General features: G+C 39.2%; 1 protein-coding gene across 1 annotated transcript in view; it reads right to left on the bottom strand.

The window, feature by feature from the left end:
* lrmda (leucine rich melanocyte differentiation associated) overlaps positions 1 to 19,166 on the bottom strand; it is a 271,122-nt gene extending 251,956 nt beyond the window's left edge. The window contains exons 1-2 of the mRNA XM_033613275.2: positions 18,825 to 19,166; positions 17,166 to 17,266 (exon numbers count right to left, since the gene is read on the bottom strand). Coding sequence (XP_033469166.1) covers positions 17,166 to 17,266; positions 18,825 to 18,866 — 143 coding nt within the window. The 5' untranslated portion in view covers positions 18,867 to 19,166. The remainder of the gene's footprint in view (positions 1 to 17,165; positions 17,267 to 18,824) is intronic.
* Positions 19,167 to 20,623: the final 1,457 nt, after the last annotated feature.

Genomic DNA, 20,623 nt, shown 5'->3' with positions numbered 1-20,623 from the left:
AGAGCTGCTATCTCTAATAACAGCTTCCAATTGCATTTTATGGTCATAGGATTTATTCATCAACTGACAACATTTATCATGCAGCCCTCTTAAAAAATCATCCCCTAAAATTCAAAACATGGCAAGAACTGCAATCATCCTCTAAAATCTTGGCAAGAATACACCCATGTATCTGTCTTCACTTTTCACCCCTGGGCCTTCTAGAAAAGACTGCGAGAGATTGAAAGCCATGAAGCGACCAAAACTGCCTGGACCATACCAAAAGAAGCTCCTTTGTTCCTCTTCCAAAAACAGGCTCCAAACCTTTTTTTTCCCTTTTTTTTCCATTTGGGATGCAGCCAAGGGAAGTAGAAGTATGGCTGCCCCTCTCCATGCTCTGTTCTAATATGTTCCATGCCTTCCAGTTGCTTACATCATCAATCTGGGAGATGGCTAAGTGTGATGGGGTGAACATAAACAGTGCTTGAGTTATGGGCTAAAAGAGACACAGGTTGTGGCTCAAACATAACTTTGAGCCCTCTTTCCTTTTTTTTTATTAGAAAACGCTCATACGGAGAGGTCCCAGTCGCTGGCAGGTATTCTCAATGACCTTGCATGTATTATGTACTTTAAAAACCAGCGCTGCAGAGGGAGAGGATTGAAGAAAAAAGGAAGCAGCTTTACAATATCAAAATTCACCCACATCAACTTCAAGCAGCGAGCTTGTTATTGACAGCTGAGTGCCAGTCCTAATCATCTCCCTTTTAATGCTTGCTTAAAAATGCACACCCTCATGTCAAAACCTGAGCACACATTAACTCTCCCCAAATCGTCTACTTACTAAACATGTCACTACTGAATTATACATCTGACTTTTTTCCCCCCTCTCATATTTACATGGTGTTTCGGCAGAATTTGTGTAGCAGTTGTAAAGTATTTAATAAGTGTTTAAATATGTACGAGAGTCAAGATCTTAGCCGGTGCACACACTGTACAGTGGATGTTTACGCAATATCAAAAGACTCTGCTATGCCTATCAAAATGAGTAAGACATATGGATGGTTTGTTTTTCACTTGCCAAAATAGAAAAGGGAGTGTGTCCACTTGGGCCCCATCAGGTCAAATCATAAAGATCCATCACTGGCTTTGCACTCTGCTAAAACGCTAAGGAAACATATTGTAGATTTTAAGACCCTTTTTATTCAGCCAGACTGTGTACTAAAACTAATTGGATTTCTGTCAATGGAAAAAATATATCCCTGGGACAGCTTTGAACTCAATAGCTCTGACTATCCAACTGCACATGAGGGAGTGGGACCTTGCCACATGCCAAGCACCAGGGAGGAAAATTAAATCGGTGGTCAACATAAAATATTAAAATAGCATGGTATCGAATTTTTGAAAAATGATGTCAGGGCGTCTCATTATGGCCAGCAAGGCAGTGAATTAAGCCATATTTAGTGGGTGATAATTGAAATCATAGCTGTAGTCATTACCACTGACAAGTTTCTAAATAATACCCAATAAATCCCCTCTTTTTAGCAAGGTCCCCGTGACAGCTGGCAGTGCTGAAAAATATAAAGTAGAGAAACAGAATCTCTTTTCCTTTCTTTCCTCTCTCCCTTCCTCCCTGCACCCCCCAACTCTTCTTTCTCTCTCTCTTAGAGCCAATAAAATGTCAGCTTTTATTCTCCTCCTCCAAAGTGTTGGCTAGATGTCAGCAGACCCTTCTAAAGCTCTGCCACTGCAAGCTGAAGGCCTGTAAATCTCTGTGTCAGTGGCACGCCATCCGTCTTGGGATATACAATAAAAAATGTGACGCAGTCATAAAAGGAATGGCATCGCTGCCCAGTATATATAATGTGAACAAAAGGAACATAAAGATGTTCCATTCCATTCAGAATCGGAAACCACAAGATGGCCTTATATTGAAGCAGAGAGGAGGATGTGGATTGCCCTAGAAGGCTGATGGCAGCTCCTGACAGTGATTAACAGATGGTTCCCCTGCCATCAGTGGACTTTTGTTGTGTTTTTACAGAGAGATAAAGATTTATACCATATATGTTACACTGAGGGTAAAGGAACAGTGTAGCCGATGGGCTGGCTGCTCCACTATGCAGTCATAGCTTACTCCTCTGTGCCGTTGACCTCTACTGTTGTCCAAAAACCATTAAAAACACATCACTGAGCCCCACTGTTGCAGTGGGTGATATGTTCCTTTATTATGATTAACATAGGCACTGTAGTTTCTGATTCAACCCCACCTGCTGCTGGAGGTGCGGGGTTTATACTTCTGTGTTGAATCGACGCTGTACCCTATGCTTTGGACTGACCTGCACCTCCCCAGAAATGTGACTACACGTCACAGTGACACAGACCTCCTGTCTATTTTGTAAGCTGAAACCATTTCCCTCAGTGGAAACAAAGCTTTTATTTATTTTAATTTTACAGATAAGAAACAATAAATTGTGAAGACAATAAAGCCTCCACAAAATAGCATTTTAATTCCTGTGTGTGATTTATCCTGGCTCCATTTGAGCAGAGGAAATCTCCGCTAGTTGCTAGGCTAATTTATACAATGTAAAATGCCATAGGCTTCTGCTAATAACGTTAGCATGCTATATTTGTTTGGAAAATGTGTTTAGTATAAGACAGCTGTTCTGCTGATGAACCTTGTGAATTGTAACGAAGCCGAATTTTGTAATGTTGCCTTTGTTAAATGCAGAGGTGGGTAGTAACTAGTTACATTTACTCAGTTACATTTACTTCAGTAACTTTTTGGATAAATTGTACTTTTCAGAGTAGTTTTAATGCAAAATACTTTTTACTTTTACTGAGTTATATTGTTTTAAAGCAATAATACTCTTACTTGAGTACAATATTTGGCTTCTCTACCCACCTCTGAGTACATAATTACATAATTACATACATACATATATATATATATATACACATATATATACACACACATACATACATACATACATATATATATATATATATATATATATATATATATATATATGTAATATATTCTACGGCGTAGTATATGTAAGAATATATTTGTGCTTCTTGTGCCTTGATTTATGTTATGTTTGTAAAGATTTAATTTATTTTTGTTTTAGTTAAAGGGGTATCGTTTAAAATACATGAATTTGCAGATTATTATTTTTGATTGATTGATTGATTGATTACGTTCATGTTCTTATTTTACAAATAAATCAGATGTTACTCAACAGTTATTCAGTACTTGAGTAGTTTTTTCACCAAATACTCTTTTACTCTTACTCAAGTAATTATTTGGATGACTACTTTTTACTTTTACTTGAGTAATATTGTTCTAAAGTATCAGTACTCTTACTTGAGTACAATATTTGGCTACTCTACCCACCTCTGAATAAATGTTGCTGTTGTCCCTGGCGTCATATGAGTAGAGGAAAATTCCACTAGCCCCTAGGCTAATCTATACAATGTAAAATGCCATAGGCTTGTGCTAAAAACATTAGCATGTTGTATTTGTGGGGAAAATGTGTCCAGCAAATGACAAATATTTTGTCTGTGAATGCTGCGAGTTATAATGAAGCTGATTTGTGTATTTGTGTGTTAAATTGTCTCTATTAAGTCATGTTTAATGTGTGTTTTGAATCAACTAAACTTTACAGCACTTTGTAGAAACCCCGCCGCCAACTAGTGTCTTGGAGGTGTAACTGCAGAGTGACACAGACGCACCTCCGCACAAGTAAACATGCTCATAACGGTGTAGGCAACATGTGTAGGCTATGGTGTAGGCTCTGTATAGAGCTGACGCACACGTATAAATCCCGCCAAAAGCAATGTGTAACTAGAAAAGCACTCAGAGAGTGCAGACTTCCACCAAGTAGGTGATATTCCCACTGCATCAGATTTTGCAGCCTGCATCACAATTAGGTTATTTGCATCACTATCATTATTAGGTTATATATGCCTTCACCATGGAGACACTGTGGTGTAGTTATTTTGTTTTTATTTCGTACCAACACGGAATATAATATCTTTTTTGTATTTTTCACTTTCCTTTTTTCCAACACAGAACATTAATTTCAACTTTAGAATTACAACAATATTTAGCAAGTAGAACGAGACGTGCTTTCCGGCCACCAGATGGCGCTATTTTCACCGTCTTTAGAAATTGGAATTACTGCTGAGGCTGTCAGACGATAGAATTTTCTATCATCTGTTCCTTGTCCCATTATCCACCTTTCCTGAAAATTTCATCAAAATCCGTTCATAACTTTTTGAGTTATTTTGCAGACAGACAAACAAACAAACAAACAAACAAACAGACCAACGCCGGCGAAAACATAACCTCCTAGGCGAAGGTAAAAATCCGCTGTTGAGAATAGTCCCATACAAATACACTATTTACTTCTGTCTTAGTACCACTTGCTTAAAATTACAGTGCCCAGCTGTTTTTGGAAGCCATGGAGCCTGTTTAAAAGATGAATCTATATATTTGTGACCTGCTTTTAAAGATTTACACCCTAAGCAGGAATCAGTGGGTTTGAGGCTGACTGCCACAGACAGTGTAGGGAAGTTGGAAAGTAGATACAGACTTCCGTATTGTTGGTTTTGGTCCTTCTATTGAATTTCCTGAGAAACCTAAACAGATTTTGCATCATACTATTCCAGTGAATTTTACATAATTTAATATCTGCAAATACAGACAAGCGTCTATCAGGTTTATCTTAATTCTTGGTTGCTTATCACTCTGAACAGCTACCTCTCGAGAGAACTGATATGTTACTCACTGTTGCATACATGTATACTTGTGCAATGCTTTGGGCAACATCAAGGATTGTTGTGCAGTGTTGCTGAATAGTTTGTTGCCATGGTAATATTTGCCACTTCCTTAAACTAGCCTGGCAGAAGGAGTATTAAGATATGAACCAGCTAGCTGAAAGACTTCAATTGTGTGACTACTCCACTTTCATTTAGCGGTCTTTTTTCTTGCTAGCCCTTTTTACACAGAGATCCTGCGATAGGACCACAAAGAAGACTCCTTATGTTGCGTTTCCTTTTGTTTTATACAGAACCACTTTTGTGACATATAACTTAGGCTTTGGGGTGTGCTTTCTAAACAATAACAATGTAATAAAATGGCAATAACAATCATTTACCATTCCTGTTACATGGTGGTTGATCGCGTCCTCTGCTCAGAGGGTAAGGAGCTCCCGTATGTCATTCTCTCCCCAGTTTACAAACACTTTTCAGGCTGATTTTCTTTTCCTTTGAGTTAGCTGCTTTTTAAATATCCCTGTGGTGGGTCGCACACATAAACCTGATTTACACTTGTGCATCCGCTCTATGCAGAGTCTACGCACATGGCCTACACCGTTGTGAGCATTTATACTTCTGCAGTGTTGTGTCTGTGTCACTCTGCAGTTACACCTCCAGAACACTAGTCAGTAGCGAGGTTTCTGTGTTGCTGTACTGTAAAGTTTAGTTGAATCAAAACACACATTAAACACACATTAAACATGGCTTAATAGAGACAATTTCACACAAGTACATAAATCAGCTTCACTATAACTCGCAGCATTCACAGACAAAGCGCTTGTCTTTTGCTGGACAACTTTTCCCCACAAATACAACATGCTAATGTTTTTAGCACAAGCCTATGGCAGTTTACATTGTATAAATTAGCCTAGTGGCTAGCGGATTTTTCCTCTGCTCAAATGGAGCCAGGATAAATCACACACAGGAACTAAAATGCTATTTTGTGGAGGCTTTATTGTCTTCACAATTTATTGTTTCTTATCTGTAAAATGAAAGTACTACTCATATGAAGCCAGGGACAACAGCAACATTTAACAAAGGTAATGTTTTAAAATTTGGCTTCTCTACAACTCACAAGGTTCACCGACAAACAACTGTCTTGTACTAAACACGTTTTCCAAACAAATATAACATGCTAACGTTATTAGCAGAAGCCTATGGCATTTTACATTGTATAAATTAGCCTAGCGATGGGCGGAAATTTCCTCTGCTCATATGAAGCCACGAAAAATTACACACAAGACAAAAAATGTTATTTTGTGGAGGCTTTATTGTCTTCACAATTTATTGTTTTTTATATATGAAATTAAAAGCTTCGTTTCCAGTATAAAGGCGAGACAACACTGTCCCCCCATTCTACAATAGTACCTTTTATACAGAACGGCAAAGTGGAGTAACGGCACAACATTCCCGCTTTGAAAAGGCAGTGTAAAAAAGGCTTCTGTCACCAAGGTTAATAATGCTGGATGACTGTAGATCTAACTCAGTCCACCCAGTTCATGCATGTAGTTTCATAGTATGTGTTCAAAATGTGTTGTTATTCATAGTCCAAACACAGCTCGTTAAACACGAGGCCCAATGTATAGGAACAAATCAAACAGTGTAGTAAATCTTAATGCTTGGTCTACAAGCATGTGTGCCACATTTGATGTGCTCTATTAAAGGATAAAATAAGCAGTTCATCTGCAAACATCTTCTGCCCTTCAGGCACATTTTTGTTCGAGCAAATTTAGCTTAAGAGTGAAAATACATTGCTGGACAAAGAAAACACAAAATAAAACAATGGACATAATGAAGGCCACATTATTGCGGTTTGGTTGCAATTTGTGGAGGAGCTTTCATTTATATCTAACTTGTCATTTTTGCCAAAGAAAGAAAACAGATTTTAGCTGACTCTTAGTTACATTGGAGGAGTGTTGTCTTAATTAACTTAAAGCAGCGAGAGGTTATGTGTCAGATGCCTACAATTGAAAGTTTTACAGATCTATCCAAAGACATTAAAACTGACACTGTCCAGAGTGTCCAGACTATAATCTAATTTAAATGACTTGAGCCATCACATACCACACATGATTTTTATAATAGAACAAATTAGTCTTTACTTCTTAGCTAGAGGACTTAGTGACTCAGGCTCTCTGTTGGCACTCGTTTAACTGTCCTCAACAGCGAGAAAGGTGTTTGCAGAAATCACATGAAAGAAAATGTGAAATAACCTCAAATTGGAGAGATGGAGGAAAAAGACAAGCCATCCATTAAGCATAACATCCTTAGCTCTGTCATCCCATCACTTTCCCAGGAGTAGTGCATCGTTTAAAAAAACGTCCCAACGAAAATTAAAAAGGTCATTTTTCCCGCATACCACAGAACGACTCAAAATATCAATGTCCTTGATATGAATAACTTATTTCCTGCCAGACCGTGTCCCTCTCATCTCTCTGGTTTAAATCTGTTAGGGCTGGAAGAGCTCTGCATCCTCCTTAATTTATGAGACACAGATCAGGTTATCCTAGAATATCGGCCTAAACAGGCCTGATAGATCGGATATGGAATATATTTCCTCAGCAGAACAGAGTACGCCACCACTATTACCAGACACACACACACACTCTACGCTCCCAGTTAAGTGATTTGAGGACTTCATACTGCCAATGTTTCATCTCCTCTCCTCCTAACTGACACTTTATCTGCATACCGGCATCTCTGAAGATTGAACACTTAGGCAAGACAATGACAGGCTCTCTTGCCGTTGTCACTTCTCATTCTAGGACTGGTCTAATGCCTCTTACTGGGCTTCTGCCAATAACAGACCCCCTCCTCCCCTCGCCATCAAACAACCAGAGTCTACCTAGCTTGGATAGAAAAGGAGCACTTGATGTCTGTGACACTCATTTGTCAATTAGCAGGCCCCTTCCCGTGTTGACATACAGCAACTTGAAAGACAGAGCGGTGCCTGTGACGAATTAAGAGAGACAGATGAGTGAGGCATGAGCGGCGGAGTAATACTATAATGTTCTTTAGATATGAATATAAAGCGACACAGCTGACAGGCCATACAAGGTTTTATTTCATTTCTCAGTGTACCAGGCCTCCCTACTTTGTCTTCTTTGTTCTCTTTTCATCAGACTACTTACATCTCATTTTGACAGCCGGGCGACATTTAGAGCACTTTCGTTTTAAAACGCGAGTTAGCATACTTGATTTGTCATTAAAATGCAAAACGCCTGCCATCACCAACATAGCCTGGGTGAGCACATACCCACTCAGACACAGGCACACACAAACTGTACACACACACATACTGTACACACACAACACATACACAGGTAGCTGAGGTTAATATGCAATGCAAGAGTCCAACATGGGCCCCTCTTTCTTAATGGCAGGCTTAATTTAAACTTAAAGGTGTATGTCAGCGATTCTAACCCAATACACTTTTTGTCAAATTCAGCAAATATCTCCTCATGGTCCACTAGCTGACCGTTGTGTGTGTGTACTGAAAAAAAAAACACAGTCCTGGCTCAGTAAACAGGAAACAAACAAAGTGGCTCGGACCAAGCCACACAACACTATTCCAGCCAATCAGCAACAGGGGGTGTTTGCGCTCATGCATGGGACAGTGGAAAGGCCACGGATGTATAAAGAGAAAGGCAGCACAGTGTTGGAGACAGGTCAGACAAATTAATGCCAATCACTGCCACATTTTTTGGACATGCACAAAAAAGCAAATATTTCAGAGAAACATATGTTCAATTATTAAAAAGATTTGGGGATACGAAATACCTATTGAAGTCAAGGTCCTGTATTTCCGTGCAATATGGGTAGATGTGATAAATAAAAAAGATATGTATCTGTTTATTGCCAGAAAGAACGCGATTACAAAGAACTGGTACAAATCGGAGCCTCCAAGCCTTAAACGATGGATGGACATAATCAGGGAGATCTTTGTAATGGATAAGATGACTTTTTCTCTGAGGTCTAGAAGAGCAATATTCCCCAGAAAATGGGAAAAACGGACTGTTTTATTTCAGAAGACATGGACGCAGCTTCACTGTGAATGTCTGGACAATAAAAGGACATTTAACATGTGGACCCATGAATACTCAACTGGAGTGCCCCCACACAGTGTTCTCTGTGGTGTTTATGCTTTGTCTAAACATCTAAAAAAATACTTTAAGTTAGAGTTTTTAAAAAAAATAAAAATTAAGAGAAAGGCAGCAGGAGCGAGAGGGATGGTAAAACTGACACATGCTACATGCTGAACTTTTTTATTATAGAAATTATTAATATTACAAATACAATTTAAACTTTAGGTAGCCTACTACAATAATGTAATCAGTTGATTTTCCAGTCCAATAGATACATTTTGCTGCCAAAAAAAAAAAAAAAAGGCTGAAGTGAGATGAACAGACTGAAAACTTTATCTTGATGTTGACAGAAGTTTTCCTTTAGGAACGTAATTTACAGTTGAAAAAAGATAATAAATTGCAATATATTTCATCGCAATACTTAGCATATCGCAACATATATAAAAAATAAATAATACTGTATCGTGACTTAAGTACTGCAATAATATCGTATCATGGAGCCTCTGGTGATTCACAGCCCAAGAACACCAGGTGTCGCAGACCCTAAATTGTAGTACAAATGGAACCATGTGCACGTCCACGCGACCAGTACAAGTCTGATGCTGTCCTCAGTCACAGAATGTAGGAAATATGAAATTAAGCCTTGCCATAAAGCATTTTTCATGTTACCAATAATACGTCTTAAATTTGTCTGGTCTGACAGTTATGAGAATACAGGTTTATGAATACAGGTCAGTGTTAAAGGTTAACTGGGTTCCCTGTTTACTGGTGACTTTCTTGTGAATGCATCAGTGGTTGCTTGAAGTGACTGTAATAAAATGTCAGAGAATACTCATCGAATTTGTTTTGGAGTCTTAACCTTTAGTGAAACTATGATACCACTGAGAATTATTTAACCACATGCAGGATTTGACACGACACTATTCTACAAAATAATTTCTGATTAAGCAACGAATGTAGGTCACCACCAAACTCCTTCTCATTTTAGGTGTGCATATGAGTGACTGTACAGTGAATACAGTACAGGTCATACAGTTTAAACAGATTTTCAAAAGACCAAAATGGTTTTGCTAATATTTCCACACTTAATTCTCCGATATTTCACCACAGTAAACAGAATATTAGAAATACCTTCATCATAATGTAACTCGATACAACACTAAAACAAACTGCAGGTACTACAATGTTCAGAGAGTTGAATCAACCCTCTTTGACAAAGGCACAACAAAAACTGAATATACTTATGGTGGACACTGTAATAGTTTGCACATATGTTCCCATTTTGGTGTGCATTTTAAGCACTATACTTTAATAAAGTTCTGCTGCAGATAGCATTTGTTTAACAGATGAGATCAACTGGAAAGGCCCACATTATGATCAACTACAGCAAATATTTGACAGTTTTTTGTAACATTTTACATGCAATTTAACATAGCATCGGCAGTAATGGGTATCACATGTGCTGAGAGGACAAGTGATGGACAGATCTAACTAGCTAAAACAGATCTAAGTGAAATAGAGTGGGCTAAACTTTCAGCGCAGGTTTAAGGTTTCACAAAATCTGCTATTGCACAAATGTGATTTGTTTATCAAGATGCCATGTCAGATCTGAGAAGAAAGGTTGTCACTGTTCTAACAACATTAGGATTCATCCTGTGACTCACAGACATGTGTCCTCCTCAAACCCCATGTGTCCAGGGCGGCAACACTGCATGTAACAGATGCAGGCACCCAAAGTGCACTCCAGTCACAGGGAGGGATCATGTTGAGACAGCACATGCCCACTCACTGCATTGCGTACACACCTGACCTGGAACAAAGTGGACGACACAATACTATCCATGCCCGTCCCGAGACAGAAATCTCACTGTGAGCAACACTTCTCAACACATTGATGAGACAGGCTGACACCGCAGCACACAGAGGGAGAGGTGTGGGTGTGACAGCCCGCTACCATAATTTCATCTTGCCATTACCTGCCCAGCCACTCACAGTTATGCTCACAGAGACAGATGCACAAACACTGCATGCAAGCAAACATGCACGAGCACACACACAAACACAAACATACGTGCGTACGCGCGTACACATAAACACACAGGGCTCGGTTAAAGGTGATGCCAGTGCATTTCTTCTCATTGTGACTCATTGTCACGTTGCCGGATGAGTGTTGTCAATTGAGCTGACAGAAATAAGCATATTAGCTCCAACAGACTCTGGCAATGTCTCTCTCTCGATTTGAGTCAAGCAGCATGAAGAAGTGCATGATGCTGAAGGCAGTCCACTGAGTTTCACTTACATGTGCATCTGTTTACACCTGGGCTGCATAAACTGACACTGAAACGAGGTCATGGTGTCAATACACAAATGTCTCTACTATCTGACACCTCATGTCAGATTCCTGAATGGTGAGGCTGGGAGAAAAATAATTATATAATACTGGGATTTAAGGCTTTATACAACGAGTGATTCTGGTCGATGTTATATCACGATTAAGCTTAAATGTTGTCTTTTCTTGATGCTTAAGACTCACTAATAGGGAGCATGGTACAGTCATCACTTTCCAGCAATAATTGCTTAAAAATACAGTGTTGGGTGAAAATCTAAATTACTATATTGACATACAATAAAATTATCAGAGTTACGTGATATGTGGATAATTCATTTCTTTACTACAAGAACGAAAGCAGGTTTCAAAGTTAAAGTTTTGGTTGGGTAAGTGTGTCAGGTGTCAGGAATCTACTTGCCTGACATAAATGTTTGCTTGTCTCTACACAAATTGTTACATTTATTATTCATTCATTAATTTTCTGTAAGAGACAGACAACCATTCACACTGACATTCACATCTACGGACAATTTAGAGTCACCAATTAACCTGCATGTCTTTGGATTGTGGGAGGAAGTTGGAGTACCCGGAGAACACCCATGCTGACACGGGGAGAACATGCAACCCTCTTGCTGTGAGGTGACAATGCTAACCACTGCCCAACCATGCCACCTGTTACATTTATCAGCAGTAATCAAATAACAACAACCGGAAAGGTCTTGGACGACCTTGGCCTTGACGTCAGCGCCTTCTTATCTGCCATGCAAGCGAGATGCTGTCGGCTCCTGTGCTGGCACTCCAGCAACATTTTTTGCAAACTTGACCTGCTTTTGAAAAATGACTTTGTTTTATCAGACTTTCCTTCAAACTTGTGGCAATCTGTGCAATACATAGTTAGAGTTGCACCCACATCCTCTTGCGCAACCCAACTAAACTGTTTCCTAGGATAACTGAAATACTCTCTTGCGCTTCAGCAAGCCACCGTTTTTTCATTGGTACAGATTTGTTTTTCTTAAAAGATGCTCAAATTCAAGTGCAGGAGCAGTTCCAAAAATGTGTCAGGTTTTCATTTGTGCATTTGGAAATATTATTTTAAATAGAAAACGTAAAAGGATGAAGATACTCATCCAAAAACATAAGAAAGGAGACAAAAAAACAAAAAACTAACAAAAAATATAAGTAAATATAAGGATACTATTCCTTAAATATATACACAGGATATACTAAAACTAAACCTTAGGGACATTTTAATGTACAAACATGTTAATAAATTCACGAATTGATAAGAAACCAGCGAAAGTCAAATCAAAGTTGCAAAAGAAAAACAAGAAGTTGTTCAGCATCAACCCCCCCACCCCTGTGTGGTTCTCCATTTTTTGTCATTTATATGATTATGACAGACTATACAACGCAATCAACGGAAAAGTTTAAGTTAATGTTGGGTCAGAAAGAGTCCCCGCCATCATTTTTATACAAGTAACCAATCCTTGCTTGATCAGGCTAGTGAGTCGCTAGATTTCCTAGCCTGCCATGGCCTTTTACTTGCCTCAAGCAATCAGGTAATCCTCTTTGTTTGACCCTGGAAAGTATGGCTTTACATTTATTTTAGCCATAATAAGCTACGTCTGTTTGAATGTGACGTTTACTGGCCAACTTTGAACGGATTAAGCTAAGACCTAGCTCTGTGTGTATTCACTAAAAATGATGTAAAAATTAGTTTTTTCATTATGACAGTCACCTTACAGGAAAGCCCACCAGATAGAAAAGACAGTCCAAGAAAAAATATGTTTGGAAATGTGATGCTGAATATATCTTCTATAGGATCTGAAGCAGAGTTGATTGGGGCTAATTTCCTTGAGTAATCACAAATACTTGAACAAAGAGTAGTGTGTGCTATTATATCAGGACAGGTACCAGTATCTTACAGAAATATTGAACTTTTTCTACTAAGATATTGTGTCAAAAATAAAGTGGTATTTGGTTGGTCCATAACCACCAAACTCAAAGAGCTACACACAAATACAGCGGCAGGAAAAATTTTCACCATTAAGCTGCAAGTCAGGGGCCTCTGTCTCTCTGTGCATTCTTATGGGGATCAAAACTACTGAGGGGGGTTGCTATGCATTAGTTAGCATATAACTTTATCACATGTTGAGCTGCTTATTCAGTTTCACAGCTCCACTCACCCATGACCACCCATGTTATCATGTGAGCTCCCACTGACACCAATTGCAACAGAGAATAAGTTTAAAAGAGAACAGTGGATAAAGGCCTGTAATTTGAGCGTGTGTAAGATGGAAAGGCATTCAAAACCACCGTAGCAGGTCAGTAATGTATACTTTATAGCTATGGATAGAGATATGGGAGTTAACGTTCATGTTAGCTTGCTATACAGGTTTTTAACGTGAGCCATTTATACACAGTGTCTACAGGAGAAAAAGATGAAGCACTATGTAACAGATCACTTTGCCCACTAGCAAACCATCAATCAATAGTCCACTGATATGAGCCCCAAATGGTTCGAGTACCACTTCATTGCTTCTGCACCGCTTCTCTGCCCATGCCAGCCTTTGAAGTTCAGTAATGATATCTGACATCTGAGATTAGCCAAACTGAAAATTAATAATGAATTAGTAATATCTGAGTCATAAATATTTAATTCTAAACATCAAGTCCTTAATGTGACGGGTTCAAAGGCGAGAAACATAATGGCAGTCTTGATCTCCCTGAAAGCAACACACATAAGGGTTGTTTTCAGTCGGATTTCATGAAGCTGTTTGCAACACATAACATCACGTCCTCAAAGGTAACACCAAGACGTCTACTATTTGACTGGTATTTTGTACCACAGACATGTGTCAGTCATGATCTGATGGCAAACATTCTGCATTATGAACAAAATGTACTAATAAGTCTACCAGTTACATCATGTTAACAATAATATTATCTGTTTGATAACACTTATGTGGAAAAGCTTCTGATCACCCACTGGGGCATTAATTAAAGTGGCTGATTACATGTCAAACCAAAAGTACAGCATGATGCTTTTGACCAGGGGAAAACAGAATACAACTCCAGTCAATGAATGTTTGTTTTTCAATTGCAGGGCTTCAAGTGAAAAACATTCCTGAACACCTGAATTTGTGACAGGTGCATCAGAGGGCAGCATGACTACTGAAAATGAAAACTCAGGCGCACCATCTCTCTTACTGTTAGTACATTAAATTATATCCATGATGCAGAGTAACCACCTGTACCTGAGCACACTTGCATCATCATTTACATAACTACAGTGTCAAAAACTGTGGCAATCACAAGATCCCAAGCTCATTAAAAAAGTCCACTTTCACATTATGCCTACTACCATTTTGGAGACCATCACAAGGACAACCTTCTCACCTGCTTACCTATTATATAGAGAGATAAGCGTGTGCTGCACGCATGCGCAAATTTTGTCAGGAGACCAGTGCCCTTGAGAAATGCCTTTGCAACTCCACTCACCAACTGTTACTCGCATTCATTAGCAGTTCACTTCCATGATTTGGTCATGTTGGTTTTCACATCTGATGCAAACCATTCAAGAGTAGTACACTAAAGGCCTGCTTAAGACTAGGGCTGTACCCAACTCAGAACTGTGTCAGTCACATTGGATTTGGCTGTTTAATATGAATATCTGACTATTTGTCCCTCATTTCCAAGTTTGGTAAGAGATTCAGGGTGACAGTGATGTTGATGTTACCTAGTAAACAAGCAAAGGTAGCTCTCCGAGTTAACACATGCTAACACTAGATATTACAAAAAAGCCAGAGACTATATCATATCACGTTGCTGTGAGCTGAAATTTTCCTTAAAGTCCAAGTTAAGGTTTCCTAAAAATAAAATCAGTTACACAAAACACCCTTCAGTCTTCTCCTTAAGGTTTTCTTAAAATGTTCACTGAAGCATTTATGGTTTTCTTCTTGTCTTGTTCTTAAACTTAAGGAATCCCTCAACTTGAAAAGACCTTAGCAACCAAAGCAAACCTCTGACTTTATCTTAACTGCAACATGTCCAAGTTTATGGTGATAAATGAAAAAAAATGGATACTCTTTTGATTTTACATTATAGATTTGACTAAATTAAGTTTCATTGCTTCTTCCTACAATCATTTTCTGTTTTCTGGTATTTGGGGATCAAATTTACTTTGTAGTTTCTGCTTCCCATGATTGTATTTCTCCAGAAGTATAATCTTTTCCTCCACTGATCAATATGGTTTTCTTGTCTTCTTTACTTTATCCATTTTTTTTTTACTAACTATAAGCCAACTTTGTGAGACGACAACAGGCATCACAATTGTGAGTCCAAGCAAGCAAACAATCTCCATGGAATCTTGTACCGCTGTAAAATCTCTTTCAACACAGTAAATGAGTTAACGTTTTTCCTTAACTCTTTCTGTGCAACTGTACAAGTCCCTCAGCTAAGGAGAAATTGAGCCTTAAGTATCATACTTCAGGAAAAACTTCAGGTTGTTTTGTGCAACCAGTCCCTGGTCCACAGCTGCATGTACCAGAGAGCAGCGTGAAAGTGAGAAGCTAAATTTAAGGACCAAGATGTCCCCGTAAGTACACTGCACGCTACTGACATTAAAAAAAATAAATAAATACTGCTCAGCTTGAGGATCTCCGACTGATGATTTGAATCTTGTACTTTCAGAGGACAGCTCTACTCAAGACAGATGCAACACAGCATTCACACTAATCAAACAAACTGGACTTTGGGGTCAAGTAAACCCGGATCCAGGCCCCCTATGTGAAAGCCTCCTTATTGTCATAGCACCTGGCCATCATGTTTGTTAGTTACAATTAATTTTACTCAATGTTCTCATGATAGATTGTGAACAAGGTCGCTAGACACAGCTAAAAACAAATCTGCAAAGGGACATTAAGACATCAAGACAAGTTTTATACATGTTAAATTTGACCAAATTATCTTCACAACAAGAGCGGAAAAGTACAAATCAAAAATGATTACTCTTAAATTCTATCATAATTTTTCCTTTCTTACTATATTCATGCCAACCACATGCAATTTGATTTATCTATCTATTCAGGTTCAATTAACCAAGAGCAGCCCTCAAACTCAACAGTCCTTGTAATTGTCTGAATAATCGCTCATTGTTGCACATTTACAATGACTGGCACAATACCATAGTATGGTGAGCCCCATACTACATAAAACTGTGTGCACACATGATTACAGTGAATATTCGGTCAGTGGGTCTTGGGTTGTATGTTTCCTTGGACTGATGTGGGGTTATTTTCAGCAGCATCTGCTTCACAGTCACACAGTGTCTTGCTCAAAGGCACTTCAACAGTGGGTTCATTTAGTCATTTATCCACTGACCCCAGACAGCTTTTTCCAACTGGTCTGAACACTGTGTGTAAATGAGCTATTGTGCAATATGACACAATGTAAATCACATCACATTTCAAGCACTGCCTCCAGACAAAAATTTTCAACAAAAAAAGCGCCTCTATTGAGACGGCTTCGTGGCCTGACAGTCATGAAAGGGGCTCAGAAACAAAAGCACCTCATAACCATCATCTCCTTTCTTTTACTTGCCAGATCAACTGTGCTAGTCCTGCTGTTGAAATGGCAGCCCCCTCTGAAGCAGCTGCCATGAGGTGTTCCTTCATGTCCTGACAGAGGATTCTTTTCTTCTATTTGCCCCCGAATTAGCATGTCACATTTATCGATCACGCCTTTTATCCTGCCCCAGCGTGGCACCGGCCCAGCTCTAACACTCATTCAGCTCTTTGATGTCATGATGACACTATGACCACCTATAGACCCAGGACACACATTCAATTGCACCTGTTGTAAAGACAGATGCAGTAGCAGACTGAGATAGAAGAGAGGGACAGAGACATAGCATAAACATCCTGTTGATTACATGTTCGTTCATGTTTGACACCTACCTGAGCTGATTGAAACTGAGATCCAGCCTTTTTGCAAAGTTGCCGTATGTGTCTCCGAGGAAGTCTGGGATGTCCTTGCAGTCATTTCCGATGTAGGAAATCTTTGGGAATAAAACAAATAAATAAAACAGAGAGATAAGTGTGAGATAAGTAGGGCTGCCGCTAATAGTTGACCAAAGGTTAGTCAACCAGAAAGGTCATTAGTTGGCAAGATTTCATTGGTCACTTAAAAATTAAAGACATAAAACAAACGTCAAACTCTATTAGGAGCTGCCCCTTGTCAAAATAAATCAAAACCTATATGACTGGACCATGTGGAAATTTAATTTGAAAGGACAGACACAGGAAGTGGCCACACTCAGCACTGAAACCAGAGTCATGTTACAAACCAATCACAGCAACAGATATCTTTCCCTTCTTCTGTAAATATTCAGTCTGATTAAGACGGAAAAGTTGATCATGTTAGTGCAGGGCTACCCAGAGCTTTACATCTGTCCCACAGACGATAGGCCTACATACTCATAAACAGCGCCTGGAAGAAGATCAGCTCTGCACTCTGGATTTTAGGTAAACAGGCTATACGATGCTTTTAGCAACGTAAGACACAACCGCGTTCTGGCACCTCGTGTTTTCGCAGCATGTGTACGGCCCCTAATTTCCAGGGCTGGTACCTGCGGTTATTCCACAGGTTGGTTAATAACATGTCGGGCAGGAAATCCAAAGTGTGGGATCATTTTGAGAAGGTGAAGGATGAACCCAAGGTGATATGTAAACTCATCTTCATTGGTCGACTGCAAACATGACGCATCATCTGAAACATGGAAGTAGCTACATGCCCATTAGCCACTTAGCACAATCATTACTGCTTTGCCCATAGCGTCATTAACAGGCGGCTCGCTCAGTGTGTGACGTGCACTTGTAGATAAAATATAGGCCTATATTAATGAAGGTTCATTAGCACGGTTTTGTATTTCTCTGTAATGTAGCACAGTGTTAACAATGTTACTGATACTATTCTTTCTCATACCTTCAACTCAAACCATTGTGTTGCCCCGCCCAAAAGATATCATTTAACAATTAATTTAGCATCGTAAACATGCGGGCGACTAATCGACTAATGGCCCAAATGACGACTATTGGTTGACTGGGAAAATTCTTTGTCAGGGGCAGCCATATTGATAAGTAGCACTAATATGATAGCACCCCTGACATGAGCACAGAAAAATAATAGTGTCAGTAAACTCCACCTTTAAAACAATAATCATGTGAGAACATAATTTGAATTCATGTGAATGATGTAATGTGCTACTAATGAAGCAGTTAACCCCACGCTGAGGACACAGAGGTTATAGTTAAGATATAATAATGTTATGTATGCTTTCTAATGACCACTGCACACACATACCGTGCTCTAATTTCACTTTATGACATGGTATAGGGGTAACATGGAGGCATTGCTCTCTCCAGTGAAGTTGTAGCAGGAACTACAAAACTGAAAGTCACGGAGTCACATGACTCTGGTGATGTCGAACAAATAAACAAAACCCCGTCACATATAGCACCGGAGAACTCCACCTGTTAAACAGACACTGATAAGACACCGTCTGAATATGCAGGAGGGGACAAAGTCCGACAGAAAAACTTTTAAAACAAACTTACTTGAGTCCCATTCAAGGAGACCAGCGACTCGTCCTGTGCCATAACTTTCTCCTGAGGCTGACAGCTCGGTGAGTGTGTTTATAAGACACGCTATCTGTGTTAATATCCAAAGTCCCGCTCACGTAAGGAACCCGCTGGTGTTAACATGAAATGGTGGTGTTTGTGGATGTAGCCCGCTAACTTTGGAGAGCAACTGGCGCTTTGCAATTGACTTTACAGTTTCCGCGTGCCGTTTCAATCAGCTGACCTGCTGTTGTGCGGAAGCACGCGGACACACTGTCACAGATGCAGTGCGAGTGCTGCTGTGTTGCCTGTCTCCTGATGGAGGGACAGGATGAGATGTGTCCTTGCATGTCTGACAACATACTGCGTCACTTTAGTTAAAACACACTCACATTTTAAAGAAGCATTTTATTTTGTATAAGAAACTGTTCACAGCCAGGTAAGACTATCTGTAGTGTGTTTTTTGTTGTTGTTTTCCCCCCTAGGTCAGGGGTCAGCAACCTTAACTATCAAAAGAATCATTTTTGACTAAAATATTTTTTTTTTAAAATCTGCTTGGAGCAAAAAACCATATTTGAACCTTATGGTAATGCCGCTTATTAACTCTAAATTAGCCTATCTACATTAGAAATGGGTCTAAAGGAGCATTCAACAATATGTTTTACCACAAGATGGCTCTTCTGCAGTGAATTCTTTATGATTATTTGGTACTTTAACATTGTCGAAAGCAAACAAATCTGTCCACGCACTGTTAAATTCTGACTTTTATGGATTTAGAATCCATAGTTAGCCTAGCTATGGAGGCTTCAGACTAGACACCACTGAGGTTTGGCAAAATGTAGAGGAAAAGGTGCCAGGCTGTATACATATGGCATACATTTTAGCTGACAAAATGTTAAAACTTTTTTTTTTTAGTTCAGTGCAGAGGTTACACATTTTTACAATTTGAGAATGGGAGAATTTCTTTAGGCCTACAATAATGATAATGATAAATAAAAATGAAAATGTCAAAAAATAATAATAAATAAATGACCATTATTCATTTACATGTGATATTTTTTGTCAAAGCCACAGAGAGCCACTAGAGAGGGGTGAAAGAGCTGCATATGGCTCCAGAGCCACAGGTTGCCTACCCCTGCCCTAAGTAAAATGTTTAATGTATGTTTCCTTGTGTCAATAAGTTGAAATTGCCCACCTACAGTGTATACATAGCCTGCTGATATAATAGACGCCTTGAAACTTACACCACAAAATTTATGGTCAAGTCAACAGTTTTCTTGACTTTCCTGACTTGATCTCTTAAAAACTACAACTCCCAAGAGGCAGAGCTTCTACCACCACAGTCATGCACAGAAGTGTTGCATACTGCCTATGACTAGAACAGGATTAGTTACTTTTACCTGTCTGTCCATTGTTGATTCATGTATGTCCTGATGAAGGTCTGATGGACTGAAAGATCAGAATAAAGTGAAACACTGCAAAATTGTAAGTGTGTAGAAATCTTTTCTACCAGCTGTGAAGCTTTTACAATGTCAGTTTATATCTAAAGACCCTGGGAACATAGGACCCTGGGAGGGATAACCAGATGACAAGTATCAACACAAATGATTGTAGTGACTATACCAAGCACTGAGAGAAGATATCGCACATCTCATGGCTCATAATATAATTCAGGAGTCCAATCAACTAAATTCAGTGCCTCCGTTTTTCCAGTGTTAGCTTAAGAAACCACTTGAGCTTTTGGTTTGGAGCGCTGGCAAATAGCCAGCCAACCCGTGACAATGCCCTGACAGCTA

The sequence above is a fragment of the Epinephelus lanceolatus genome, chromosome 17 (genome assembly GCF_041903045.1).
Source record: "Epinephelus lanceolatus isolate andai-2023 chromosome 17, ASM4190304v1, whole genome shotgun sequence".
NCBI lineage: Eukaryota > Metazoa > Chordata > Actinopteri > Perciformes > Serranidae > Epinephelus > Epinephelus lanceolatus.
The sequence above is the reverse complement of the archived record's forward strand: the minus strand, read 5'-3'. Positions and strand labels throughout refer to the sequence as shown.